Source organism: Megachile rotundata, chromosome 4, assembly GCF_050947335.1.
Source record: "Megachile rotundata isolate GNS110a chromosome 4, iyMegRotu1, whole genome shotgun sequence".
Taxonomy (NCBI): domain Eukaryota; kingdom Metazoa; phylum Arthropoda; class Insecta; order Hymenoptera; family Megachilidae; genus Megachile; species Megachile rotundata.
The window spans coordinates 21,139,637-21,166,519 of NC_134986.1; the positions used below are offsets into that span (position 1 = coordinate 21,139,637).

Consider the following 26,883-nt stretch of genomic DNA (forward strand, 5'->3'; position numbering starts at 1 on the left):
TTTTTATAATGAAGTTACATGAAGTTGGTATCAATTAAGCGTTCATGTTGTGGAAGTTTGAAAATTAACGTATAAAGGAGAGTAATTTCTGTAAGTCAAATTTCGTTAAATATTATTATAAAATATGACTGAATTTAAGACGCCAACAAGTAACAAGTACAGAAGTAGAGTGCAAGATAATCCAAACTTGCAAACACCTATCAAAATACCAGCTTCACCGTTTTTAGAACAAATTGGTTATGGTTGTGGTAAGGAACTTATATTGTCTTTTATTAACATTGTTCTTTATTAACATTACTTTAAATATTTCGTTAGGAGTTAATGTTTTTAGTTTGGAACGGTCGCCGAAAGTTGGTTTTATTAGATCACCATGGGCAATAAAGAAACGGAATCGTAAAATTGAGGAAAGTGAAAAATACAATGAACGCATTCGATTCGAAGCAGATGTACTTCGTAAACTAAATCACCCGAATATTGTTGGTTTTCGGGCTTTTACTGAAGTTACAGACGGAGAGCCATGCCTCGCAATGGAAAAATTAGATGCATCCTTAGGTATAAAAGTAGAATTTTTACAACAAATTCGATGTAATTAAGAGTTTACAGATTTCACAATATAGATTTCAAATGTTAGGTGATAAAATAGAAGAGAGGATCATGAATGATGACGAACCATTTCCTGCTAAGGATATTTTAAAAATAGCATATGAAATTGTAAAAGGATTAGTATATCTCCACCATACTGCTCATATCTTACATGGTGACATAAAAAGTTATAATATATTGGTTTCGGACGATTTCAATGTAGTTAAGCTCTGTGATTTTGGAGTATCTTTACCACTTAATGAGTCTTTAGAGCTAGATACTTCGAAAGGAAATTTTGGATATGTTGGAACAGAATGTTGGAGTGCACCAGAAATTATAAATGGTTAATTTCTTTTTCTATTTCATATTGTTGCAGTGGTATCAAGCTATTTCTGAGTTCAGTAGAAATGTGACTAATCATAAATCTTATTCTTTAGAGGATGGTCCTGTTACAAATAAAGCTGACATATGGGCATGTGGACTGGTTGTGTGGGAAATGATAGCTCTGTCACCACCTCATGTAGAGATAAACGAATCTTATTTAGATGAATCTGGTTTAGATGATTCAGTAATAGAAATACCACAAAAAGAAGAAATAAATGAACAGAATACTAGTATGGATGATAGTGTTATATTTTGTGCAGAAATACGTAAATATGGTAAGTATTTAAATAATATTGTTTAGTATGTTTGAATTGTTACAAGAGAGTTAATACATCAAATATCATAGGTACTCGGCCTTCATTACCAGCTATTAATCTAGGCAAAGAATATCAATCAGTACTTGAGATATTTTTTGCATGTACTACTATAGATTACAAAATAAGGCCCAGTGCAAAAGGTCTTGATAATTATTTTAAAAACTGTATATTCAAAATTAAAAAGTGATATAATGCTAATTAAAATACTTATTATAAGATATACTATGACTATTTTAACTCTATCAGAATATAGTGGAAGGTTTTATAAAAAAATACTGTTCATTATACTTATTAATAAATTTTTACTTTTACAAAGTTCTATAGTTTTTTCTATACAAAAATCATTATCAGCAAGATAACAACAACTATTATACTGATTATGATGCAAAGTTTAATTTTTTTCTGAAAAAATATTTTACATTTGATAACATTAGTATCTTTACAACCATACATTTAATAGTAATAAAATGTAGTTAATTATTAATACCTTTCTATAGCTATGACTGCGTTTTTCTGCTTTTCTGAGATCATTGCGGCCGCTATCAACATTATTTGCCGTTTTGCCAGCAAAATATTCTACACTATGCACTTGCTCTCCCTATGAAAAAGGAATGACAAAAATTATACACATATTTAAAATGTATAATTTCATTATTTTATTTGTTTATTGCACTTACTTGTTTTTCAATAAGGAATGCCATTTCAGTAAACATATCCCTAACTTCAGTTATAGATTTTTCTAATTTTGCTATATCATTATGTCTGCTTTGAATGTCTGATAATTGTTGCCTTGCAATTCTACTGTCTTCTAAAATCTATACATGGTAAAGTTTATTTTCATTGGAATTTTCTAAACAACAATGAACATAAACACTTACATTATCAACAAATAAACTATTTCCTTGATTATCCAGTAGCTTCTCTAGTTCTTCACTTGTAATATGTTTTCTGACTAATAAATAGAATACAATATAAATATTAGTAATATTCAAATTATAATAATAAATATTTGACTAAAAACATACTTAAAACTTTTTGTTGTTGCAAAAGTAAACGGCATTTATCATGATATCTTAACATTGATATATTATATTCTTCCATAATTTCGGAAAATAATCGTAGCATTGTTGTGTATTGTAATGCTTTAACTCGTATATGTATTGGTCCCTCCCTTACACTGGTTAATGTTAAATTGTCAATTGGAGATATTTCCTTTCCCATTTCTATAAAAATTGAAACCATAATTGAAACGCATACAAACATCAGCAGGGATGAATCTTTAGAGAACATTCAAGTTGATTCTCCAATGTATGTCTCATTCCAAATATATAATTTATTTCTCAAACTAAAAAATGAGATTTTACTATGTGACTATTTCGGGGCATTAGAAAATATAGGCCATGATAAATCTCTAAACACCTGTTCATTCAATTCAAAAGAGTGCACAATATATATATATGCTTGCATATACATATATATATTTCACGTTGCACTTTTAGCGAATTAAAGTAGGCAGTTAGTTTCCCGCCTCCGAATGGACGCCGAAGTTCTAAATAGAACTTCTTGTTACTTAAAAGAGATGTTTTGTGATAAACCCTCAAAAAAGTTTATTGTTGGTCTACATCACAATGGAATTATAAAATCGTTATCAATACGTTCTCAGAAAATGATAACCTGAGGCCATAATTTTGCTTTATCAAATGATAAGTTAAGGTTATGTTTACATTTGTAAGATACAGTTGAAGAAATGTGATAATAATTTTAGTTTGGTTTAAAACAAATTTAAACTAAAAGTAATTGTAATTATGGAATCTTTGAAAATATTTGATAATTTTAAAATCAGTGATTTGGATGAAGACTGGATTCAATCCATTTGGAATGGGGAGTTTATGATTTTCAATGAACCACCTGATGAATATCTCATGTTTATAGAAAGTGAAGACATGAGATTGCTTTTACACAAATGTTATATTATTGTAAAAGCCTGGTTATTAGAAAGAACAGATCACAATGATCCTGAAAGTTGTTTCGAAACATCTTGGAACACATTGATTATTATGGATGTAAAGGTGCGTGCAATATTAGCTGTATTGGGTTATATAATAAAAAATGGTCAGAGTAAAGAAGCTGATGAGAACTCAAGACAATCAAGTCTTTATGCGATTAATTTGTATTTTATATTTCTGGCTATTCCTGGTAGTAATGCATTTAATGTATTTCATCCAAATTTATATCAGCATGCGATAGAGACAATTAAAATACATTCAGAACAATTACAGCCAGTTACTAAGAAACGTAGGAAATCAATGAACTTAGACGATTTAGTTGTTACTGATGAGTTGATGAATGAAAACTATGTCCTCTCACATGATGAGAAAGAAATTCTTATGAAAGATTTGAATACAATTGTTTCCACATTTATTATAATGATAAGATCATTCTGGTTTAAAGATCACATACGATCATTAGATATTACCATTCATGGATTAGTTGAAGTTACAAAAATAGAAGATGATTCTATGCTCTCTCAGCACATTAGATACAGAGATGATACAGTGGTTTCATTGTCACAGAATGCTTATGTAGCTTTATGTGAATTATGCAGCAACAAACATGGACCTATTGACGTTACTATAACATTCATAGCAAAATATATATTACCACGTTTCTTATGCAATCATATGGATGTACAAATGAAAGTATTTACAAATATACGTGAAAATACTATACATTTTTTAAAGAATTTATTATGTAGATATGAGAAAGATGCTACAAGTGCAATTTTAACATTAATACAACACCTAATGTTAAACTGTCCAGATCGGCTGGAAGCACGACAAAGACAAGTTGGTATTTTAGTAAAGCTCCTTGGAATATGTAAACATGATCTTATAGTAAAGGTATTTAGAAATGTAATATTATTGTCACATCATTCAAAAATACCATTTAGGTTGTTTGCTCAAGAACTTATTGGAAAATTATTGATTGAATCCTTTTTAATAAATTGCAATTTAATGGATAATTTGAAAATTAAAGCAAAAAGAATATTATTTGCAACTGTATTGAGTAGATGTATGGATTGTTCAAGCATGGTAAGAGGAAAGGCCATTGCAATAATTGCTGAATTCACAGAATCTGATAGTGAAATAGATAAGGCTATGTTTCAAGCTATTTTTAATGAGTCTGATCCAAATAAGAAATTTGTAACATTTCAAGAATTAAAGAATGCTTTGTCTGAAAATGTGGACTTATTACCAGGTTCAAATGTTTTGATAAAAATGCTCATGGAGCGTATAGAAGATGAAAGAGCAATGATACGAAGAAGCACATTACAAATTATGAAAAATTTAATTCTAATGTTTCCAAATTTAATAAAGGAGGTTGTATCTGTAATAAGTCGTAGATGCAGAGATCCAGCATTATTAGTACGCCGTTTTGCAGTACAAGTGTTGTCTCAACTTTTACAGCAATTCCCAGATAATTCTCAACTATTACATGAATGGGTACAAACTGTCTTACCACAAATATTTGATATTGAAATTAAAGTACAAGAAAAGGTGCTAGAATATTTACAAGAACTACTATTAAATAAAATAAAAGATGTTTCTACAAGTGCTGATACTGATACAAATAGTTTACCATGGAAAATATTAAATACTTTAGCTAATATGAAAATGAGAAAACATTTATCAAAAGCTTGTAATATGTGGGTAAAAAATGGTGGTATTATTACTAATTCAGTAGTAAAGAATATACAGTCCCATATTGGGACAAGTAATAATATAGGTGCATGGGTATTTTTAGTAGCTTTGGCTGAAAATACCAAGTTACCCAACATGAACAAATACATTTCAAATTACAAGGAAATATTGGAATATAATAATTTTTGCACAAGTTTAGTTTTACAAGTTTTAAGATATTCTTGGAAATCTTTGGACCATGAAGTTTTAGAACATCTTCATGTTTATATGTATAAATGCTTACAGCAATTTAAAATCAACTATGGTTTGATTAGTATCTGTTTGGATATTATATACAATATAATACTTTATTTAAATCCAGATAAAGGTAATAATTTGTTGGAGCTGTACATGCAAAATTTGATGAAGATTTCAGAAACAGAAATTGCAAAAATTTTCAAAAATGAATCTGAAATTGTTGATACAGTACCTAATTATTTGAAAGCTATGTTTACATTGGGAAATGCTACACTTTTATGTACTTCTAAAATTTCACCATCAACATTAAGAATTTTACAAGGGATGTTACTTGAATGGGAAGCATTACCAGAAGCAATAAAAGAAATAAATGAACTACAACCATCAGCAGTTGTTATTCTTGGTCAACAAGCAGTGAGAGATCGTGAAGTAGCAAAAGAAATAGTTCCAATATTTGGTCGATTAATGAGACAAGAAACAAATTTAGATTCAGTTATTCATATTGCCATGAAAATAAATACTGCAAAAGCTCTGGCTGATATTTGCATTAGATTTACTGCATTAGTTGAACCTTATTTATCGGATATGTGTGTAAGCATGAAAGATTCAAGTCCACAAGTACGAGAAGCTATCATGGTGATATTTATTCAACTTCTTCTTGAAGATTATATCAAAATTAAAGGTCCATTTTTTTTTCATATATTAACAATGCTGTCAGATTCAGACAGCATGATCCGCGAATTAACTAATTTCCTTATTGAAGAGAGACTTTTAACAAAGAATAAAACTTTAATATCACAACAATTTCTGCAAAGTATATATCATTATAATAATTATCGATCCCAACATAAAGTTTATGACCTAAGGATGCGGGAAAAAGAACGAAAAGCTTTAACACTTCCTGGCAAAAAGAATGAAGAGAAACGGAAAATAATTTATGATTTCATGTTAGATCATTTAGATCCACCAGGGAAAATAAAATTACTTGTAAAAATAACTAGTCAAATACTTGGTGGAACTTGTGTTGATTCAATCAATGTTAAAAAAGAGGAAGGTGTAGGTGTTTTAAAGGATGCATTATATGTAATTGGTAATAAACGTTTACGACCGTCATCTTTTAATAAACACAGTGATGATGATCAACAAGAGAGTGAAGAAACTATAGCTCAGACAGTTACACCTACTACTAATGCTATGGCTGTCATCATTGAGGGAATAAAGAAGCATGGCTTAGAAGTATTGTTACCTGTATTGATAAAGCTTAGGATAAAATTATCAGTTTCTAAATCTACATTAGAAAATGAAGTAAAAAAACTATTAGTTAAAACATACTCTGAGTACAATAAGGATCAATTATCAAATATCTTAAGTGAATATCCTAACTTGGAAAAAGAAATTGAGCAATTTAAGAAGTAAGTAAAATGTTTAATATTTTGTCTTCATGATCAGTTATTAATGATAATGAATTTTAGGCAATTGGAAGATGTCAATTCTAATGATGAGGATTCTAATGAAGAAGGAACATCACTGCCAGAAACGAATAAGCGAATTATAAGTGAGAAGAATTCAGATTTAACGGCGTATAAATTATCTCCCACAATTGTGATAGAACGTGTTTCAGATTCTCAATTATCAAACTGGAAGAGAGCATTAGTAAATCCATCGTCGCGAACTACTCCTGTAAATGGTTGGGATTCAATTCCTTTGGCTTCACCTTCAGAATTATTAGGTTCACCTACTCAACCTGGTCCTAGTACAAGCACACCCAAGTCATTCAAATACTTGGACTCAAATGGTCACGTTACAAAAGCTAGAAGACTTTCCACTTTTTTTCAAGCTGAAAATCTATTCGATAATTTCCAGTGCCCGATGGAAGAAGTTCAGTATGATAGTGAGTCTGATTAGAATAAGTAAAATAAATTATTTCTATTTATGATGCATGTATAGAAAATACAAAAAACCTACCTCTTAATTTTCGTTGAATACGAAATGACGTTTGGGAAATAGTGTACATTCGATTTTCAAGTTCTTTTTGCATGTCTGAAACACGTTATTCATTAGCGAAAAAATAACAAAAATATTTGATATTTTATTCTTACCCTTATTGGTATACGCGAGAACATTATTATGCAAATCCTTTATAATTGAGATATTTTCGGTTATAATTTCAATCAAAGCACGAACTTCTTCTGCCTATATCAACAATATTTAAATGTCTATTGTAAATGTAGAAATCTGTGATATTTGAAAAACGACTTAACTATGTACATAATGTACATACGTACTTCCTGTAATACTTCTTTCAATTTTTTATTTTGGGATATTTGAATATGTACATTCTGTAAAAATCCTTTACCAAATGTAGTGTTATTATTTTGACACTAAACAGAAATAGAAATGTACATTATATTATATATTTTGCATGAAAAATAGTATTTTAAAACACAACATAATATTTCACATATAACGTTAAATAGAATATTATGCTGATTGTAATATAAGCTTCACTTTTAAATTTGATAAATGGTAAAAAATACTAACAGCGCGTAGCTCTGGCATTCGATCACGAACCATGATGAGTATTGTTTGAGTATCGGTATACAACTGATAATTTTATCCATAAAGTACAGTTTGTTATCTGTCTTATCAGTACAGTAGAGATAATTGATCAAATTCAGTGTATTGTTGGCACTGTTACTTATAATTGTTGCGATTTAATTCACGAAGATTAGTTAAACATATTCGTACGTATCTCCTCTACTAAACTGTTTGACTTAGTTCACGGCTGAACTGCATTACTTTACCTAGAAGATGCTTTGCATCTCAAATGAAATAGGAAATAGTCACTTAGCAGCTGGGTTACAAGGACAGCTTTGATATAAATTATGCACCTTCGACTCGTTCTTTCATTCATTCCTTTTTTTTTTTTCTTGGAATTACTGTAATACTCTTCCTTGGAAAGTATGGTAATTAGTTTTTTATTGTTTTGATAACATGCTGCCTATTGTTTTTGTGCAGTGAATAGTAATTAATATATAGGGTGTAAAATACAAACTAATTTTTAAAAGTATATTTTGACTAAAGAATACTGTTATTTTCTAAATTAAAAAAATTAGTCTATTATTTAAAAAATTGTTGACATTGTTGGGTTGCGCAATAATAAAGTTATATGAAATATATTTAAAAAATTATTAGGTTTTTAATTTTTTGTTGAAAAATGAAATTAAAATTCGGATAAATTCCAAATATTTTGTCAATTTTCTGTGATGTTGTGCAAAGAAAAATGTTTTTTATTTATGTATAAAAATATATATATATTATCGTGTATTTTCTGTTCGAGAGTACTTGATGGTTGCTAAAGCGTACTTTTTTATAATTTAATAAATTGCACCATTTAACGCGTTTATGCTTACTATTCCATTAGATTATAATAAACATAGATAACAGTTTGGGAAAACAGAGAATGTGTTTATTACATTGTAAAAATAACATTAAAGTAACATTAAACAAATAATTATAAAATATTGTATTAATATTACATCAAAATAAAATATCTTAATATCACTTCGAAACATAGTTTTAACATTTAAAATATATTTTCTCTTACTCTTTCAATAAATAATATATCTCTTTTTTGTGCACGTTACACTAATACGAATACAATATACAAACCAACAGGAAGAAATAGATGTATCATTGAATTATTAAATTTTGTTACTTTTTTCTTTTTAAGGCAAATTAATCAGTCTTATAGAACCTTGAATTAGCACAGGATGATTGTATTATTTAAAAGTACATCATATACTTATTTTGTTTACGTCATCACAATTTCATCATCAACAAGATATATAATTCTATCATAAAAACAACTTTGAAGGATACATACTAGCTGCATCAAACGAATGGTTCTAATATTTCGATGTCGTGAAAACATATTTACAATAGAATGCGCTAAATGTGTTCCGCGTATCTTTCAATACTATAAGATTTGCTTTATACATGTATGTATATCTTTCTAATGTACATATACCAAAAAATAAATAACGGAATTTCTGCTCACAGTTTTGTGATTTGCAAAAAACAACATCCCGTTTACCTTTACAATCCTGTAACGTTATGAAATATGATAAGATTGCACTTATTTCATCATCCTATTTATAAATTGTTTCTAACAATATATATGTGTATATATATATCTTTAGAAATACTGATGTTTTCCAACGATTTACGAATTTAATTTCTATTTTGTTGGGCGGATAACGGACGTAAACTTTGCTAAGATGTTCCCGTTCTCGTTCTAAGTTTATCCTTCAGATAATTAGCAACCTGCGTCTGTGAATGTATAATAGCTAATTGGAGAGGCGTAACACCTTCTTGGTTAACGAGTAAAGGATCCGCTCCCGCTCCTACCAGTTGCCTCGCAACAGTCATTTGTCCTGTTAAAGCTGCTGCGTGCAGTGCGCTTTCACCGTTCTGAAACGTAACAATTACCAATTAATTGTACCTCGAAATGGACTGCGGAATTTTTTAATTTTCAAACTTTATCATTTTTATCAACTTCCATCGAATCCACATATTTTCTCAGTTATTCAGGATCGCATACAATAAGCCAAGGAATCAACCCATGAAATCTAACATTTTAATTTTTATATAATACGAAAGCTTACTGGAAGTATGCCAAGCGATGGACGATACTTCAGTAGTTCACCGACAACAGCAGCATGTCCCTTGTGGGCTGCTTTAAAAAGCGGCGTTGCGCCATCCTACGAATGAAAATATTCTAAAACCATTGTTCATTTAAACGATCCATGTTTGTCTCTTCTCATTGCTCGATCAGACTTACATGTCTGGTGGCGTCGACCTTCGCGCCAGCTTTCAAAAGCCTCCTTACAACATGATCGTGTCCCATTTGCGCTCCTATCCATAAAGGCGTGGCACCGTCGGTTCTTGCCGCATCCGTTTTTGCCCCGTGTTCCAGCAGGACCTCCAATATTCGCACGTGTCCATTTTGAGCGGCGATAAATAATGCGGTAGCACCGTCCTGTTACATTTGAACAATTTATTATTTTTACATTCTTTTTACATAATTTTTTCCTTGTATTTCCCCTTAATTACGGGAAGCCTAAATTGCACGTACCTTCATGTGAGCATTGGGATTGGCACCTCTTTCTATGAGACCTTCCACAACATCCAGATGACCGCACTGGCACGCAACAAAAAGTGGAGTACCGCCGTCCTGAAATCGTAACCAGAGATCGTTAACTTTTCCTTTTCACTCAATTAACAGAATTGCTGTGGAACTCACTATGCTGCAGGAATCGACCACGGCGCCGTGTTCCAGCAAAAGATTGGCTATGTCCATGTAACCACCTTGGGCAGCAAAGAAGAGCGCCGTTGTACCAGTCTAAAAATACCAAGCAATAAATTGTCAAAGATTTCGCCGGAATTCTAAAGCATTGTGCAAATGTGCTAAAGAAGATTTTATGACGCAGACCATCGTATATTCTGTGAAGAGATCGCAAATAAAAAAATGAAGGGGAATAGAATGCAAAACCGGCAGTCTTTTTCTTTCATATTGAAAAGATTTTGTTACGAAACGGTTTTATTTTGCTTTACAATAGCTACAAGCGAACGCTTTCATCCATGAGAAAAAGCAAGAACAAAAGTTCATCTTGAAGAGTATCATTTGAAAAAAGGAAAGGAACAAAAATTCCCAAAGAAACTGGAGAACGTAGAGAAAGGTGTCTCTTAAAAAGACCAATGGAACACTTTAATGCATCCGATAGTGACGCAAAGAAACGATTGAATATTCATGATACTCCTAAATGCGTAAAAATTTCGAGTTACACTTTATCGTCGGGCGATGTTGTTTTAAATGTCACGCATGAATACGTCTTCGAATAATTAGCAGCGAACATTCGCCATTTAAATGTCACGTTCACCTTAAGTTCCGCGTTCGTGTGACTGTCTGGCTGAAAGGCGCCATCAATTTTGCATTTTATTTCCCCATCCATGAGACACGCCTTTCTACCCGATATGAAAATGGAGACTGAATTTGTCCCCTGCTATTGCCACACAGAATTTCCACTGTGATGGTAATATCTGTAGGTAATTGACAGCGAGAGCGACATCCTGTCGCCTTTGTCACGACACGGTGTCTGCTGCTATAATATGGAGAGGTGTCTTCTATTTCCGAAGCATCGATCTATGTTCACTCGGTGTCCCATGAAAAATTCATTCATCATCGTCATCTTTAATTATAAGTCATTCTCAAAAGTTAAACAAATTTGGCAGTCTCAAAGATCCAGGGTAGTAGGGACATCGGGGGCAAGCTTATCGAATGGTCACCGTACCCTGAATAAATAAATAAAAATAAGCTTTCGAATTGGACATCAATTGATCGGTAAAGGAGAGAAAGTGCTAGTGTGTGTTTCGAATATCCCCGAAAGGTACAGCGTGTGTCCGGTGCGATGCAGTTGAACCTGTTCGAATACCGGGCATATGCACTTTCACTGACTCTGACTGCCTTGGAGCATCCGGTGATCGTCGACCAAAAGTCATTCTGATCGACTTGTCCCTTCGAATCGAATTATGTATCTTTCTTTGTCGGGTACATCGGTTTTAGTCGTGTCAAGATCGCTGCTATCTAGCTAGAGAGGTTCCACAGTCCGGTGTTCCTCGAACCATGTCAAGTTGGGAGACCTAATACCTATCCATTACAAACCGCAGAAATTCTATAACGGCGATCAACCTGTCTATCTGGTCAGGGTAACATTCACCATCGTGGTCATAAACCTTATTTTCTTCTTTCCTTCATTCTTGATACTGCCGATCATATCGATACCGAGAAAGTTTGGCTCGTTTGCTCTAAAAATGTGTTCAGTTACAATAGATTCGTAACGACCATTTTCGAAGATTACTCAATAAAATAATTTTTAAAAGACATGCTATACACCATTATATTACTTTGCAATTAAGTTATGTTTCATGAAAATGAAGTAAAGAATGAATTTATAAAATGTGAACCTATAACCATCGAGTACTTGCGAGAACGGTAATTGGTGAAGAGACATCTAACGGCAGTTTCGGGAACTATTAACGGACCGGCTGCCAAATGCAAATACCGTGTTTGCACAACTTGCAAACATAAGTGGAACGGTACAAAAGGTCAGAGTTATTTTTGGTAGCCGATAAAACCCACAGGAGTTTAATTAATTTGTCAGAAAGTGGGCAAACACGGTAATTAGCGGCAAATGGTGCATGGTACCTGTAGCGAGCCCGCGCAACCCGTACCCCCGACGCAAACTCGTACGATCGTATCAATTAATGCACGGTGTACCGCGAAGAGGATGTTCCGATAGTCGGTTGGGCATCGTCAATTTATAATGAACTTGTTACTTCCTGCCGCAATCCGCTTTTCAGCGCACACACGCTATTTTAACAGGCTACATTTATGCGATACAACCAGCTTTCGCGTGCTGCGATAGCTAGTTTATTTGTAATTCTTATGAACAACCGTGAAGTTTGGAAAATTTCCGCTGCACCGACACCTGGGAATCCGAGAACGTTCTTTCTTTCGTTCTTTCGCAATACCGCATATATAGCGGAGCTCGTTCCGTGTAAAAATAGATATCCAAGAAGTGGAAATCATCCGCTTTTTAGTACCAATGTTTACGCGTTTCATAAATTGTTCAGCTACGAACAATAAACCGAAGAGTAAAAATACAGACGTGTTATAACTTATACAAGAAACAAATGTTAGTATAAAAGTTTTCCTCGTAAATTCCTAACAAAAGATCATTTTTCGCGATCTAAAATCTCTTAAATAGATTACATCGAACATTCAGTGAATATTTACAAAACGTTCAAGCATGGTGAAACGATAGCCGTGTCAAACCGTGCGTACATTATATACAATTTTGATAAGTTATCTCAGATAAAGATTTCCATTTTCAGGAAATATTACGTAGTCCGTAATCGAGGAAGTACTCTATCTTTTATCTCAAATCATAATCAACTTTCATAATAATAACATTCTCGAAATTCGCGAAGCTAATGGTACGTTATTGAGGGAACATCAGTAGCAACATTGAAAAGTTTGTTTAAACTGGTCGAAAGTCTGCTCGTGAACGAGGCCAAACTTAAGGGATCAGTGTGTCACGAACGCCCACGCACGATTTTCAAGCCGATAGCGGCAATTTGTACAGAAGGCAGGTTTAGGTGGTTCGCACTCGAACGCGAGTGGTTATAGTTGCATATTATGGTAGGCGTCGCTATTAAAACACATTCGGATCACGCGAACTCGAATATGTACCTACACCGCCGGTGCAACCCAACGTGCTCTGCTTCGGTAACCTTGAACACATACGTAACTCGTTTTATATCCCAACACCGACGGCAGTTATCAAGAAAAATATGTCTTGAGCGTATCCAAGGCGTAATTCTTTCTTTAAATACTATAGCTACTACCCTAGTTTAAAATATTTTATAGTCAGTGAAAACTAAGTATAATAAATTCCACATTTTTACTTTTAAACTTGAGAATTTGAACATTGACAAATTTTTATATTTGAAAACTGTAGAATTTTATAATTTATTTTAGTCCACGTCGTTGCACTGAACCCCAATGCCCGTAAGCCCTCTCATATGCACTTGATCCACATATGCTATTTAAAAATCATTACAACGTTAATGCACTATAATGTGCATAGAAAAGGTCTATCAGCATTCCTCGTATAATGGATTCCTCCTAATTGCCTAAGCATGCGATCGTTCAATAGGAGGCCACCTATTTCTTAATCTCATAACACGAATTAGAAACTTTCCTATCATTCGAATAATCGAGCGTTCGCTAGAACGATTCGCGACTAATTACGCCACTCTCGCGTCTACATTCGTATATCTACTTTTCATCGGTTGACTCTCTCCGAAGCGTTGAAAAATTCATCGAGAACCAAAGTTTCGTTTCTTTCTGTAGTTAACGGTGTTTCGCTAGGATGAGCATAAGTGGTGATCGTTGAAAGCCGGTCGCTGTCAATAAAAATAATTCTGGAACACGAGTAACAGCGATTGTGCAACGGGTCGTCGCGTGCTTAGGTTTGACGCACGTTTGCGTAATTTGTTCTCGGCTTAAGAGCGTCATCGCTCGGAATCGGTCTTAGAAACCAGAAATAACGTTCTTCGGATCGTTTTTCTTTTTCCTCCGCGCGGCTACTAGGTTTCGAGTCATTTACATACCGACACTTCTTCGGCTCTAGAAAATAAGGCAGGTGAAAGGATGATCAACGTCTTAATAGAAAAAGATAAGGAGCGACAGAAACTGTTGCAGTCATTGCATGTTTTTACCTGAAATCCGAGACGACTTAATTAACGAATCACGCGCCAGATATTTGCTTCGTAATTGAAAGCTAAGCGGACGTTCTGTTCCGAAAAGAAGAATGCATTCAACAGACTTCGATGGTGCCTTGAATTTGCATACAATGCGGAGACTCTCGATGGCACGGGACACCGAAACCTACGTGGATTCGGCGATAAATCGTCGCAGGCCACTTAAAAAGGACCACTCGGCCGCTTCCTGGTGTTTCGTGTTACGAGCTATTTGGGGTTCCCAAGCTCTTCAAATTCTTTATGAACGAACCAACTTCTCGAGTCGTAAAATTCTCAAAGTTTGAAAAGTACGATTCACGCCTCGTAAACTGTACGAGATCTTCATGAACGAACCCACTAATCTAGTTGTTTCTACATATATTCAAAATAATTGTGAAGCCAGAGAGAAAGAGAGAGCGTTTGATACGCTTTTTTCGTCCGCGAGATCGATGGAGATACAGCGCAATTTACAAGACTCATTATCGGATGCTAATATTGCACGGTATCTCTACAGCAGAGATTATCTGGATAAACACGAACATATTATTAACATCGGCGACTTTGACGAGAATCAATTTATATTTAGATTGACTTGGCAAACTAGATCGTTAGTTAACACTGGCATTGATGTGGGCCTTGTTAGACTTAGTTCGTTTTCTTCCTGCATTTTTTATCGCGCAAGCTTTCTGGTACTTTTTAATTTATGACATAGAACGCACATGTAATAAAAACTTATAAACAGGCAATATCTTAGTAGATACCACAAGCAAACATAGTAATGATAGTCATGAATATATGGTGTACAAACATATGGTGTATAAAGAGCAGAACAGTATAAAAAGCAGAATAATTCCATTTCTGTTAGCCCATATGTCAAAGATAACATGTGGCCGGTAATGATAAAATTTCAGATCCATAAAAGAAAGTTTGACATTCTAATAGAAAAGAGTAAATCAGGTAAATCTGTAACTTTCAGTCGTCACAAAGGTTATTTCCGCTCAGTGGGTAACGGGGTTGCCAGGACGAGTCTGCTAAGCGAACTTCATTCATTCTTAGCCATTCATTCATGGTCCGGTATACCGTATGCTAAGGACTTACCAGCCTTCTGGCATTAGGATCCGCCCCTTGTTGCAGCAATTCGTTGACCGCCTCGATGTGGCCTCCGGCGGCGGCCAATATTAAAGGAGTAGTTCCATCCTGAAAACAGAAAAAAGTCATCAGTAATAACTGATCTGTATATCCTAATAAAATTCATGGTGACAAAAAATATTTGTGATCAATAATCCCTATCGAATCGCTTTCTAATTCATTTAACTCTTCAACAACGAAAAAGAATGCGCAACTTAAACTTAATTTGAAATTTTTGCTTTTATTTCATAAATTTTAGAATTTTCTTTTAAATTATTTGTGTAATATGTTACTTAATTTAATGATATTCCTAATTATTCCCTTTTCCTTTTTTAAATTAACACATTCACCGTTGACCGATATTACGAATTTAATTTGGTCAGATAATTAAGAAAACAGCAGAATTCCGAATGCCATTAAATCTTCATACTAATCGCGTAATTAATTATGGTACTCATATCAAGATATACTAACGAATGTACGTATATAGCTGTTTCTATTACCACAGCGAATGTGTTAAGTGTATTTTTGTAATGTCGGTCATCGATGACCACTACGGCAATCAACGTACGTCTGTTGTATAATTCGTTTGATTTTTTATGGTCAGCTCTTTTAACACCTTTACGCGAATCCATACTTTGTCGAATCACGTCATCGTTGCATCGGTAATTTACTGCGATAACGAGGCGATTGTTAGTAAGGTTTCTCAATTGACGTAACAACCAATCAGGGGGGACCGGGTCCTTAATGATGTCATTAATCCAACTGATCGTCTGCAAATAAGTAAAGAAGAAGAGCACGGATTTTACTCTGGAAACGGTCGAACGGTACGTTCGCCGTGAAATGTAGATAAGGAGGTTGAACACGTTCGTTCAAAATTCTGAATTCGTCCAAAATACGTCGATGGAGTTCTACGTGGTCAAAGTGGGACACCAAGTATCCATGCGTGATCTAATAAACCACTTTCGAGACGAGAACTAACGTTACTCGGTCTTTTAACGTCGTGTCGTTTTGCATAATGAACCGACTGACCCAACGACAGATCACCACTTCGTAATTCATTCTTCATGCGCACTAAGGTCTACACATGGTCATTCATGACGTAAGAAGAAAATAAGGTATACACTTTTTCCTCGATCTACCTTATCCTTACAGTCGACGTGAACGCGTCCGGAATCTAGAAGAATTCGAAGACGCTTCGTATCGCCGTGTGCAGCTGCCAAATGCAATTCCACATCTCGAGGAGATTCTTTCTGAAATTAAAAAAACCAAAGTAAAAGTTAACTAAAGCGCATTTTGACCTAACAAAATTGTTTGAGAAATCAAGGAATGGATATAAAGATCTAGGCATTTAGATTTAGTGACATGGAGATCTAGGGACCCCACCGATTTGGACCTAAAAGTACAGAAAATCAACAGTGTAAGAATTAGGGTACATAGAAATCCAGAAATATAAAAATTTAGGTAAGTAGGAATCTAAGAATATACCTCTTTATATGAACACTCACACATGTATTATTTTTACAGTACAAATAATAGGTTAACATCCTGTGAATTACCTATGCGGTATATTTATATCAATGTAATTGATACTTTTCACTTAATGTCCGTCTTTCTATTCCGCTTGGTTTCTACTTTTACCAATGCAACCCTTCGTTAGTTATGTATCGATTTAGCAATTATAATCAAGGTGGATAAACTTACTTGACTGCAAGCTGAAATAATTTTTCTCGAACTACTGTGCTTTATAATTTCCCTACTTTTCAATATTTTTAAAATTCAGCAAGATTATTTATTAATACAAATAATTGTAACCCTTTTTTGTTTACGAAATCGTGAATTTTTTAATTTTATAAACCACGTTCTCTCTCGTCAACAGCGTTCCTCTATTTTGGTCCAACAATAGGTTTTATAGGTCATCGCGCGTGAAATACGAGAATCGATTGCTCGAATAAAGAAAAGTCGTTGCATCTTAACCAATTGTTACGATCACGTGTATCGGACACAACCTATTGAACGCGCATAAACGTTATATTTTGTTGTAAATTAGAATCAAGTGATAATCGTTGTGCAATCATCTATACAATCGTGAAGATAAGACACTTGCAAATTTATTGTTCACAGGCAAGTGACATCAGTTTTCCAGAAATTTGTTCTGATCTCATCTAATTTTGCATTGTTGTACACTACTGCTTATACACAAAGATATGTATAAAATGATATAAAAAATTGCTTAAATTCTACAAGCATAATTTATGTTTAAATTTTAATATTTTTAAATAATTTCAGTTTAGAACTTCCATAAATACATGCAAACGGTAGTTCAAACATAGAATGAGCTTCACTGTACGGCATAACAATACATTCAAACGATATCTTAAAATTTACAATGATATATGGCTTTTATTCATTTTCAATTGTATTCAGATGAGTGACATATAATGTTTCATTCAAAAGGTGTTTATACAGAGAATTATACATGCTGGTGCCTATAGGCAGATTTTAATAAATAAAAAACTTACCTTCATAGACATATTTGATATGCATATATAGCAGAATTTCGGCGCGTTCAATGTTTTGTTGTTATTATGAGAACAACAAATACACTTAACATTAACGTTGCAATTATATGCATTAAATTATGCTCTTAATTACATGTCGCGTGTCAATTATATTTGCAACACGCTTTTAAAATGTTACATGAATTAAAACACAGTTTCATATCACAGCCTGTTCAAACGCGCGATAATACTAACACGTCTCTTCGTGTTTATGAAACGCGAAGGCACAATGTAACAGCATCATGAGTGTCCGGATGACTTCAAGTCACCGAATGCCTGGTGGAACTGTAGGGATCGTGGTATAGACAAGGAATGTTTCCTTTAATGTCCCCTTGGTGGCGTTATTTGCCGCGCATTTTTTAACTTTAACTTTAAAATTTTTTAATTCTTAAATTGTAAAATTTGGAAATTTTGCTGTCCCAATGTTGCAAAATTCCAAAATCCCGAAGTCTTAACTTTCAGCAGTCCACTGGAAATCTGTGTCCTACATCACCTGTTTTATCAATTCACATAATTTTGTTCACCGTGTATATGACTGATGGAGTGGGAAATGTACGATAGTGGGGTAGCATCAAGTGGGGAAGCTGTTGAAGTTAGCCAAGCATGATCAGGAAATAAATTTAAATTTCTAGGGATTTATAGAAACTTATTCGATAAAGTTGCCACACTTTGCACATTTGCGATACATGCAAGAGTGTTGTCATAAAACTTTCTTTTTATCGCGAAGCCATTTTACCGTGTACGTCTAGGAACTAAATGTAAGGAAATATATGAATTTACTAAATTTTGTAGTTGAATTTATATATAGAATGATATGCATTTGATACTTTAACTTTTATTGCAGTCGCAACAATGGAGAATGACAATGGAGTACTTGTTGACTTGTATATTCCGAGGAAATGGTAAGTGATGCACGTGGGTCGCATGTGGTTATAAAAAAGGTGGAAATTTTTTATTTTATAACAGATATACGCATTTAGAAATGTTACTTATCAATGTAATCAAAAGTATAACAAACATAGAGCCATAAGTAAATATTAAATGTATGCAAATATATAAAAATTCATATATTTTTATAGCTCGTCAAGTAACCGTATAATACATGCCAAGGATCATGCATCTATTCAGTTAAGTATTGCTGATGTTGATCCTGAAACTGGACGTATGACAGACTCCCAAAAGATGTATGCAATCTGTGGGGCTATTCGTCGCATGGTACGTTATCATGTAAATGTATATGAAAGAATAAATATGTTTATGCATAATAATTTCTTATATTTGTTTAGGGTGAATCCGATGACTGTTTGGTACGCCTTGCAAAAAATGATGGCATATTACCAAAAAATTTTTAATGTAAGATAAATATTTTACTCTTTAAATAAAATTATAAAAAACCAAAGACCTTATACTTTTCATTGTATATATCATTTATTACATGATTTGTACATATATAATTTCACATATGAAATACTGAATCATTATGTATGTATATTAATTATACAGGAAGATATATCCTTGAACATTTTTTTTCCAATAGAGCAATATATTTTACTCGTTTATCTTCTAAAATTATGCTTAGCGCGTATTAGTTATATAAAAATAAAAATCATTTTAAAAAATATAGTTCCATATGTCAAATATGTAAAGTATAGTTTCAGATAGTAATGTTCAATTGCAGTCAACAAAAATGTATTACGAGCGTGTTAAAATATATAGATCTTTCTTTTATACATGTAACATCTTGAATAATAAGAATTAGTAAAATTTGTAAACGTTTTAAAGAAATATTTAGTATCTGTTTAAACTTTTATATAATACGAATATGGTCTTAGCTAATTTTAGTGTTTTCAATTGTTGATTCTTATTTATCCAAGCTGACAGCCAAAGACATTATTATATATTTATTTTCACAATATTTATAGTTGCATATTCGAATGTTGAAGGAGAATTACATGATCAAGCAATATTAAATGACGACATAAGTACCTTATCGTTTTGTGCATAGATCATTTATATTTGGCAAAGTACGGTAACTTGTAAAGGTTCGAGACAATTTAATCCTATAAAATATTTTCATTATGTGTAGTAATAATTGCTGGGAACTTGTCTTTTATGCATAAACAATATTAGAAAGTAATGAAACTGTCTTCAAACATTACCCTGAGTACATGCTATAGAATATTATTTCAGTTTGAATGAATATGTAATTACCATAGTAGGCCACTAAGTTCATATATATATATTTAAAAATTGCCCATTGGGAAAGAATAATTACATCTTCATCACATGCACGATTAAGAATTTTATCCATGTAATAAGCTAATATATAATGTATATCTAATATTCATAGATATGCCTACTAAAATCAAGTATTTGTAGCTAAAGTAATTAAACATTTCTGTTGTATAAACTCTAGGATAAAGTAATAATAATATTTAAAATTGTAGAAGTACTGGATCAATTACTTTGAAATTTGATTTGTTAATTTTTTTTAATTCATTGTAACTATTATTCTATTACAAAAGCGTTTTTTTACACTATCAACCTATTTCTTAAATGAAAATTTCTTTGTCTAATTGCAATAAATGTAGAAATTTTCTTAAGAAATGAAATTGCTGGTCAATCATTTAAGGCAATCTATCACTTTATAAATTTCATACGTATCTTACACTATTTTTATACATGGTCAAGCCTGTGTATCATATGTTTAACACAGGAGTATCTGATAAGGAATGGACGCGATTGAATCTGCGATTTTTCAAAGCTGCAATTGCTTCTATAAGATCTGCTCTTTTACTAAAAAAGTCTACAATTGCTTGACCTGTTAAGGCAGATGCCAGGAACTGTTCAACACTTATTGACCAATCAGGATCGGCAGACGAAATTATACTTGACGGATTTCCATTGCGATCAGGTGACTAAAAACAGTGATTATCGTAAAATATATATTAATATAAAACACTTTGATCAACGTAACAATACATACCCGCTCTGCAACCGATGACTGTTGCGCAGCAGTAGCAGCTAAGAGTAAACTGTCTTCAGATTCATCTCGATCAACATAAAATTTTTTACCAACATCTCCCAACTGAAGCAATAGTGTACCTATCGTTAGCAAGAAATATACATTACAATACATATACATGTTCCATTTTTATAGTATAGGTTCCACTTTGTTTCTTTTACCTATCGAAGCTATGCAATGATAAGTTTCTTGTTCTTCTGGTTGTGCAGGGAACATATCATAAAGAGTTTTCCATAGTGCTATGAAGTGCCGTTGAGACATTTTTGGTACTGTTTTCAAATCCAATGGACTATCTTTGGATGCTATCATAGAACGTAAGCTACCCATACTTTGAACTTCCCATGATTGATCTCCTTGTTGACTATTCAAACTCGTCGAACGCGATAGAGTACCTATAGTTGGTTCTTCTGCTAAGCTGACTGGCATTTCTAAGGAAGCAACACTTTGTTCCATGCTATCAAAGAAATCTGTGGCCTCTGCCGCTACTTCTGCACCATCTGATATTAACAATGTATTTAACTTATTTACCTTAATCATAAATATTTATGTTTTTTGTCACTGTATTTGTGTAAGTAATAATACCTACCAGAATGTGTTGGTGATTCGAAATCAACGGGTGTAAGTAATGGTGGTAAATGTAGAGTATATAAAAGTTTTAACCTCTGCGTTAAATCGGCAGTTGATGTCATTCCAATAGCTTGTACTAATTCCCGAAAGTTTAGCAGACCATCACGATTACGATCCATTAACTGATAGTACAATAGTACTTATAAACATTTTCTGTATTTGCTTGATCTTATTCAATAAAATTAAGATACACATAGATGTTAATTCTCTACTACTTTATGTAAATAGTTTTCTTTCATTAAAGTAACTGCAATTAGAAACTAAAGACTTTTTTGTAAAATTTAATTAACTTACACGGAACAATCGGGCAGCGAGAGATTCTGCTTGACTACATTTTCCCCACAGCGACAAACCACCAAATAATATCCTAAACAATTCAAAGTCTACCTTATATGCTTCATATGGTGGTTGAGTTGGATCATAACGATCAGGTTCCGACTTTCGTTGACTCATTAATTCTTCCCTAACTAAACTTAATAGATCCTAAAAATATCAATTTGTTATAAAATGAATTTATTAACAATAGAATTTTTGTATAATACCTGTAATTCTTCCATTGTCATGTATTTGTCAACAACAACACTTCTGATTACATTTTTTTCGATTCCATCTTCTAAACTTTGAACTACTCTAAGTCTGTGTTTCAAACGAAGCCTTTCTATCCCACCAATCGTTAAAGTTCCATATCTTGAATATGCTTCATATATTAAAGTCTGTACAGATATGCTCTAAAATAAAAAACGTACATATATAACTTGAAGTCATATTTACTTTTATATATATGTATATATCACTTATATTATATATAATATTTACGAGAGCATTCTTACTCTATTAGGAGTAGCACTGTCAACTGGTCTAGGAAAAATAGGGCCCTCGTCATTGTACACACCTCCGAGATAGTCAGTTAACAATTGCATCGCTTCACCGTCGTCGCGACAATTAAGTAACTTATCTTGATTCCATTCCAGTACTGTTAATGCTATCTGACACAGGAAGAAAGACCTGTTTACTTCAAATTTCTTCTGTATGTATTTTATTCTGCATTTGTTAGGAAGCATATCAATAAAGTTCAATATTCTCACTAATGAAAGATAATAACAAAACAGGAAATAAAGTACTGACTTGTATAAAATGTTATACCTGAAAAATTACTTTTGCACCGTCATAGAAGAAGCAATCCATTATATTCACTGCGCTGCTGGTTGGCATGACACTTAGAAATATGGTTAAAAACCATGAAAGTGATATAACTTTGATTAAACCAAGTTCCTGTAATCTGGCATGTAAAGTTGGTAAATATTCAGCAGCTAACTCTTCCAAAAGGCCCTGATCAACGAGAGCACCAACTACTCTCCTGTCATAATAATCGGGTAACAAAGATTCGCATACGTTACATAATTGCCAGAACGCAGATTCTTCTGAACAATAGATCAATAGAACCGAAGCGACTATATTCATTGCCTGACAATAACCTGCCCCAAAAGAAGTCTTAAAATCTTGTAAAACCTTTAAAACAATGATTATCTAATAAACTTGAGTTATACCAATTTGCGGATTTTTCCATGCATATGCAGAAAGAACTCTTCTTAACGCACTGATACCGGTGTCAGATTGAAAAGCTGGATGTTCAGGCAACGATCTATGTAAATCTCTTTCTATCTCCTCATTTGCTTGACAAGATTTGCCCAATGATTGGTCAACTAATGATTTATAAAGACCTGGGTTCATTACCATTTCATTTAAAGCACCTAGAAATTATTTGAAATTGTAATATTACAATATACACATAATCGTAGTATTACAAATATTTATAGTTACCAGAAAAGGTAAGCCAAACTTCTCCTCTAAGAGCCTGTGGTACACCTTGAATTATAAGTTTTGCCGTTTCCGTTGTCCTATACATTGTAACACCTCTACCATACTCTCCAAAATGAAGTTCCCATTGTTTTTCTTTAGCTTCTTGCTTTAATGCTGCTTCATTACTTAATGGGGCTTTAAACAAAGTCATTAGTGGTGGTTGAGGTTTCCAACTTTGAGCTGATTTGGCTTGTTCAGAATTACTGTCATTCTGATGTGGATTGTTTTGGAAAAATATACTGTCTGTACTCCTATCATAAAAGAAAGTACACTGAGTGAAATACTGGTTAAAAGAAAAATAAGATACATGATAACTTACATTGACAATTTAGATTTTGCTAATAATTCAGATATTTTTTGAACAACAAAATCTCTATCATGAATTTGAGCAAATAAAAATGACGATCGAGCCGTTGTCACTAAAATAGATTTGTCTATTCCTGTACTAGATGACTGATTTTCAGCAGGTTCTATGAGCCTTACTTCTCTCAAAGGGATAACTAGACTTACTAATCTTCTTACCTAAATTAATACAAATATATTATTATATAATTCTGCATTTTATATTTATCCAAATATATTACCCTGCTTTCAAAACACATATAGTTTTGAGAGAGAAAAATCTTTCCCCAAACATATCTTTTGTTGTATGGTGTCCATAATGTTGCATCAATACTACCATCCAACTTTTCAATTCCTGGTAATCTAAATTGTAATTTGTAAGCTTCAGAATGTGCTCGTGCATCAAGATCTCTTTTCAAGAAAGATGGTTTTTTAGGTACATTCTTGCTAAAAATGATATATTACTATTATTATATTATTAACAAATATTCTTCATATGTAGTATTATGTTTAAACATACCTTAATTTGTTTAATAATTCTCTATCTTCATTAAAACCACTTTTCTCATCTATAAGTCTATCAAAAATAAAAAATATTTATTTTGCAGGTCTTCCTTATTTTTTTATACAAAAGATTAGTAATAATACCTTTTCATAGCAATATTTGTAAGTTGCTCCATTAATGAATACGTCTCTGATTTATGAAGAAACATTGAAAAATAATGCTGTAAAAAAGTGGGATTCCTGTTACACAACAATTCAATGCTAGAAGTAATGAATACTACAATATATTATTCACCTCTTTATTGTCTCTTGTTACAACACGTATACTGTCTGGAAATAGGATGGAATTAGTTTTACTTAATTCAGTAATATCTGCCCATCTTATAGTTAATTTTGTTTCCCTTGCCAGAATATAGGCATAAAAACACATATGATTTACAGATAAATATAACCATCCTTGTCTAGGTAAACGAGATTTCCAATAACTAAAAAAAATGCAATACTTTCTTAGAAATTATAGTTGGACTAACTGTATTCTTAATGTAATTATAAGCACCTGCAGGAATAATAATTAACCAACTTATCCTCCTTTGGTACATTAAATAGTTGGTGAAATTTAAAGGATACAGTTTTAAATGATTCTGGATCATCTTCTGTGAATAACAATATGTATTATGAATCATATGAAGTGTTATTTCTTAATTAATTGCATAATTATTAATTTACCATCTGCAAACTGGCTATCAGGAATATTGTTTGCAATAATAGATTGTATTTTACAGCAAACAAATTCAGTAATTTCTTCTTCTGTGTCAAATGACTTTAAAGTGTCCATTAAATTTGAATGGAGCCATTCCCAATCTTGTAAAATTTCTTCATGGGTCAAGGAACATGCAATCTCTACACAAGTTTTAAAAACAAAATTTGTTTCTGCTATTTTTTAAAAAATTTACAAGATAACCATTACATTTTACCTTACCCCAATAAACTTCTGATGATGGTGTTTGATGTAATATTCTAAAAGGTGGAGGCTTAGTATCTAAGACACTGTCCAATGTTCCTACTATAATAGAAGTAAGACCTTTTGTCTTTCCATGTCCTTTACGACGTTGTAAAACAAAATATACAGTTGCTTGTTCTGTTACCCTATACAATAAAATTAAGGGTACCAGATTACTTCCTGTAATAGATTTTTTCAGTAGCAAACATTTCAGAAATAATTGTATAAATCCTTTAAATAGGACACCCTGTGCATTAATTACAATACAGATACCAAAGAAGTTTGAAAATTTATTTTGTATAATAGTATACAAATATTTTATATTACTGGAATATATATTACTGTAAATATATGTGTATAGACAATTTATCGAAGTCGTATTCAATAGCGTGATTGTTTCTTATCAAGAATAAACCGTATCTCTCGTACGTTTGTAATTTATGACATTTTACGTTTATACAATGCGCGGCAATGTAAGAAGATGCAACGATTTAAAATTTAAAAGCTGCATAAAATTTCAGTTAACATGCTCAGCTAATAAACTCGCAAAATACTTAATTTCGATCGTACTTTTTGAAAGTAAACAAATAACATCGTCCAGAGAATCATTAGTTGGTTGTTACTGAAATATTCTATCCGTTTAATACAGCATGTATAAATTAGAAAAGCTTTTATAGTAGTATAACGTTTAAAATTTGTTTAAATTACAAAAAGAAGCATACTGTCAGCTGTCTTTGACATACGATGTAAACAGTAATTATAACAAAACATGGATCTCTGTGTACACGTATCAATTTACCATAAAGCATTTGCCAGTAGAACTTCTTGTGGCTTCACCCACATATTGACCACCGTTGTTCCAGCACATATGGCACTAACGATACAAATCCAAACACTCTTTATCCAAGACACTTACAAAATTCTCTGTCTATCGAACTGAGAAAAAAATACTTGCCAAAGATAAACACCAACACGAAGTAGCCTGTTGTCAGCTATGTAAATTCGAACAATTTCGCCATTCCTTTAAATTAAAATGTTACTAAGGTTACGACTTTTGAAACATTTTATTATATCGCTTACAAGTGCATTATATAACATAGAATATAGTTCAGTAGGATAGGTTTTATTTACATAAATATTTATATAAATAATTATAATCAACTTTATAAATAAAAAGTTGTTCCTACTATCAATGAATATTTTTTTGTATAATAATGATTGATAATATGTTGCATCTTAATACATAAAA

The 26,883-nt window shown here is 32.5% G+C and overlaps 6 protein-coding genes and 1 long non-coding RNA gene across 11 annotated transcripts; 3 read left to right on the plus strand and 4 right to left on the minus strand.

The window, feature by feature from the left end:
- Positions 1–16: 16 nt before the first annotated feature.
- Positions 17–1,598, plus strand: LOC100875919 (lymphokine-activated killer T-cell-originated protein kinase). The gene is made up of 5 exons (XM_003708132.3): positions 17–248; positions 316–552; positions 632–925; positions 1,020–1,241; positions 1,313–1,598. The coding sequence occupies exons 1-5, from the start codon at positions 125–127 to the stop codon at positions 1,468–1,470; spliced, it is 1,035 nt and encodes a 344-aa protein (XP_003708180.2). The 5' UTR covers positions 17–124; the 3' UTR covers positions 1,471–1,598.
- On the minus strand, positions 1,566–8,525 carry LOC105664059 (syntaxin-1A). The gene is made up of 9 exons (XM_076530522.1): positions 7,763–8,525; positions 7,507–7,602; positions 7,321–7,414; positions 7,187–7,261; positions 2,309–2,506; positions 2,162–2,235; positions 1,961–2,098; positions 1,771–1,881; positions 1,566–1,685 (listed from the first exon to the last, which is right to left on the minus strand). Exons 1-9 carry the CDS (start codon positions 7,793–7,795, stop codon positions 1,614–1,616), a joined length of 891 nt encoding a protein of 296 aa, XP_076386637.1. The 5' UTR covers positions 7,796–8,525; the 3' UTR covers positions 1,566–1,613.
- On the plus strand, positions 2,505–9,282 carry LOC100881518 (condensin-2 complex subunit D3). Of its 3 annotated transcripts, XM_012296973.2 has the most exons (4): positions 2,505–6,633; positions 6,694–6,776; positions 6,843–7,112; positions 8,955–9,282. In XM_012296973.2, exons 1-4 carry the CDS (start codon positions 3,089–3,091, stop codon positions 8,981–8,983), a joined length of 3,927 nt encoding a protein of 1,308 aa, XP_012152363.2. In that variant the 5' UTR covers positions 2,505–3,088; the 3' UTR covers positions 8,984–9,282. The 3 variants fall into 3 exon arrangements, with proteins under 3 accessions (XP_012152363.2, XP_003708229.3, XP_012152364.2); XM_003708181.3 differs by having other exon boundaries at positions 6,694–7,112; XM_012296974.2 differs by lacking the exon at positions 6,843–7,112.
- On the minus strand, positions 8,980–18,380 carry LOC100875808 (uncharacterized). 3 transcript variants are annotated; one of them, XM_003708131.3, is made up of 8 exons: positions 18,238–18,380; positions 16,858–16,968; positions 15,686–15,784; positions 10,527–10,625; positions 10,359–10,457; positions 10,065–10,262; positions 9,889–9,984; positions 8,980–9,694 (listed from the first exon to the last, which is right to left on the minus strand). In XM_003708131.3, exons 1-8 carry the CDS (start codon positions 18,247–18,249, stop codon positions 9,497–9,499), a joined length of 912 nt encoding a protein of 303 aa, XP_003708179.1. In that variant the 5' UTR covers positions 18,250–18,380; the 3' UTR covers positions 8,980–9,496. The 3 variants fall into 3 exon arrangements, with proteins under 3 accessions (XP_003708179.1, XP_012152365.1, XP_012152366.2); XM_012296975.2 differs by lacking the exon at positions 9,889–9,984; XM_012296976.2 differs by lacking the exons at positions 15,686–15,784; positions 16,858–16,968; positions 18,238–18,380 and adding an exon at positions 11,164–11,374.
- Positions 17,275–17,567, minus strand: LOC143264249 (uncharacterized). Its single transcript, XR_013037826.1, has 2 exons — positions 17,420–17,567; positions 17,275–17,346 (listed from the first exon to the last, which is right to left on the minus strand). It is a non-coding gene; the product is annotated as an uncharacterized LOC143264249 (long non-coding RNA).
- On the minus strand, positions 18,238–26,646 carry Tbc1d8-9 (TBC1 domain family member 8/9). The gene is made up of 19 exons (XM_003708129.3): positions 26,434–26,646; positions 25,614–25,780; positions 25,361–25,534; positions 25,191–25,287; positions 24,930–25,119; positions 24,779–24,855; positions 24,651–24,707; positions 24,373–24,577; positions 24,108–24,310; positions 23,750–24,039; positions 23,476–23,679; positions 23,072–23,403; positions 22,759–22,914; positions 22,471–22,656; positions 22,223–22,411; positions 21,888–22,050; positions 21,463–21,798; positions 21,263–21,381; positions 18,238–21,194 (listed from the first exon to the last, which is right to left on the minus strand). Exons 1-19 carry the CDS (start codon positions 26,475–26,477, stop codon positions 20,976–20,978), a joined length of 3,408 nt encoding a protein of 1,135 aa, XP_003708177.1. The 5' UTR covers positions 26,478–26,646; the 3' UTR covers positions 18,238–20,975.
- Positions 18,951–19,675, plus strand: RpS21 (ribosomal protein S21). The gene is made up of 4 exons (XM_012296977.2): positions 18,951–19,034; positions 19,121–19,178; positions 19,356–19,491; positions 19,563–19,675. Exons 2-4 carry the CDS (start codon positions 19,129–19,131, stop codon positions 19,626–19,628), a joined length of 252 nt encoding a protein of 83 aa, XP_012152367.1. The 5' UTR covers positions 18,951–19,034; positions 19,121–19,128; the 3' UTR covers positions 19,629–19,675.
- Positions 26,647–26,883: the final 237 nt, after the last annotated feature.

What these genes read in the sequence shown, in the direction of transcription:
- LOC100875919 (XM_003708132.3), top strand. Translation starts at nt 125, where the DNA reads ATGACTGAATTTAAGACGCCAACAAGTAACAAGTACAGAAGTAGAGTG. An exon ending in ACAAATTGGTTATGGTTGTG is followed by an intron (nt 249 to 315) that starts GTAAGGAACTTA and finishes ATATTTCGTTAG; the next exon opens with GAGTTAATGTTTTTAGTTTG. An exon ending in TGCAGAAATACGTAAATATG is followed by an intron (nt 1,242 to 1,312) that starts GTAAGTATTTAA and finishes CAAATATCATAG; the next exon opens with GTACTCGGCCTTCATTACCA.
- LOC100881518 (XM_003708181.3), top strand. Translation starts at nt 3,089, where the DNA reads ATGGAATCTTTGAAAATATTTGATAATTTTAAAATCAGTGATTTGGAT. An exon ending in GAAATTGAGCAATTTAAGAA is followed by an intron (nt 6,634 to 6,693) that starts GTAAGTAAAATG and finishes AATGAATTTTAG; the next exon opens with GCAATTGGAAGATGTCAATT. An exon ending in GGAAGAAGTTCAGTATGATA is followed by an intron (nt 7,113 to 8,954) that starts GTGAGTCTGATT and finishes TTTCTTTTTAAG; the next exon opens with GCAAATTAATCAGTCTTATA.
- LOC105664059 (XM_076530522.1), bottom strand. Translation starts at nt 7,795, where the DNA reads ATGGTTCGTGATCGAATGCCAGAGCTACGCGCT. An exon ending in GAATGCCAGAGCTACGCGCT is followed by an intron (nt 7,603 to 7,762) that starts GTTAGTATTTTT and finishes ATTTCTGTTTAG; the next exon opens with TGTCAAAATAATAACACTAC. An exon ending in TCTCGCGTATACCAATAAGG is followed by an intron (nt 7,262 to 7,320) that starts GTAAGAATAAAA and finishes AACGTGTTTCAG; the next exon opens with ACATGCAAAAAGAACTTGAA.
- LOC100875808 (XM_003708131.3), bottom strand. An exon ending in ATCCCAATGCTCACATGAAG is followed by an intron (nt 10,263 to 10,358) that starts GTACGTGCAATT and finishes CAAATGTAACAG; the next exon opens with GACGGTGCTACCGCATTATT. An exon ending in AGGTCGACGCCACCAGACAT is followed by an intron (nt 9,985 to 10,064) that starts GTAAGTCTGATC and finishes TTTCATTCGTAG; the next exon opens with GATGGCGCAACGCCGCTTTT.
- RpS21 (XM_012296977.2), top strand. Translation starts at nt 19,129, where the DNA reads ATGGAGAATGACAATGGAGTACTTGTTGACTTGTATATTCCGAGGAAA. An exon ending in TTGTATATTCCGAGGAAATG is followed by an intron (nt 19,179 to 19,355) that starts GTAAGTGATGCA and finishes ATATTTTTATAG; the next exon opens with CTCGTCAAGTAACCGTATAA. An exon ending in GTGGGGCTATTCGTCGCATG is followed by an intron (nt 19,492 to 19,562) that starts GTACGTTATCAT and finishes ATATTTGTTTAG; the next exon opens with GGTGAATCCGATGACTGTTT.
- Tbc1d8-9 (XM_003708129.3), bottom strand. Translation starts at nt 26,477, where the DNA reads ATGTGGGTGAAGCCACAAGAAGTTCTACTGGCAAATGCTTTATG. An exon ending in TGATAGCCAGTTTGCAGATG is followed by an intron (nt 25,288 to 25,360) that starts GTAAATTAATAA and finishes TGTTATTCACAG; the next exon opens with AAGATGATCCAGAATCATTT. An exon ending in GTGCAAAAGTAATTTTTCAG is followed by an intron (nt 22,915 to 23,071) that starts GTATAACATTTT and finishes TTCCTGTGTCAG; the next exon opens with ATAGCATTAACAGTACTGGA.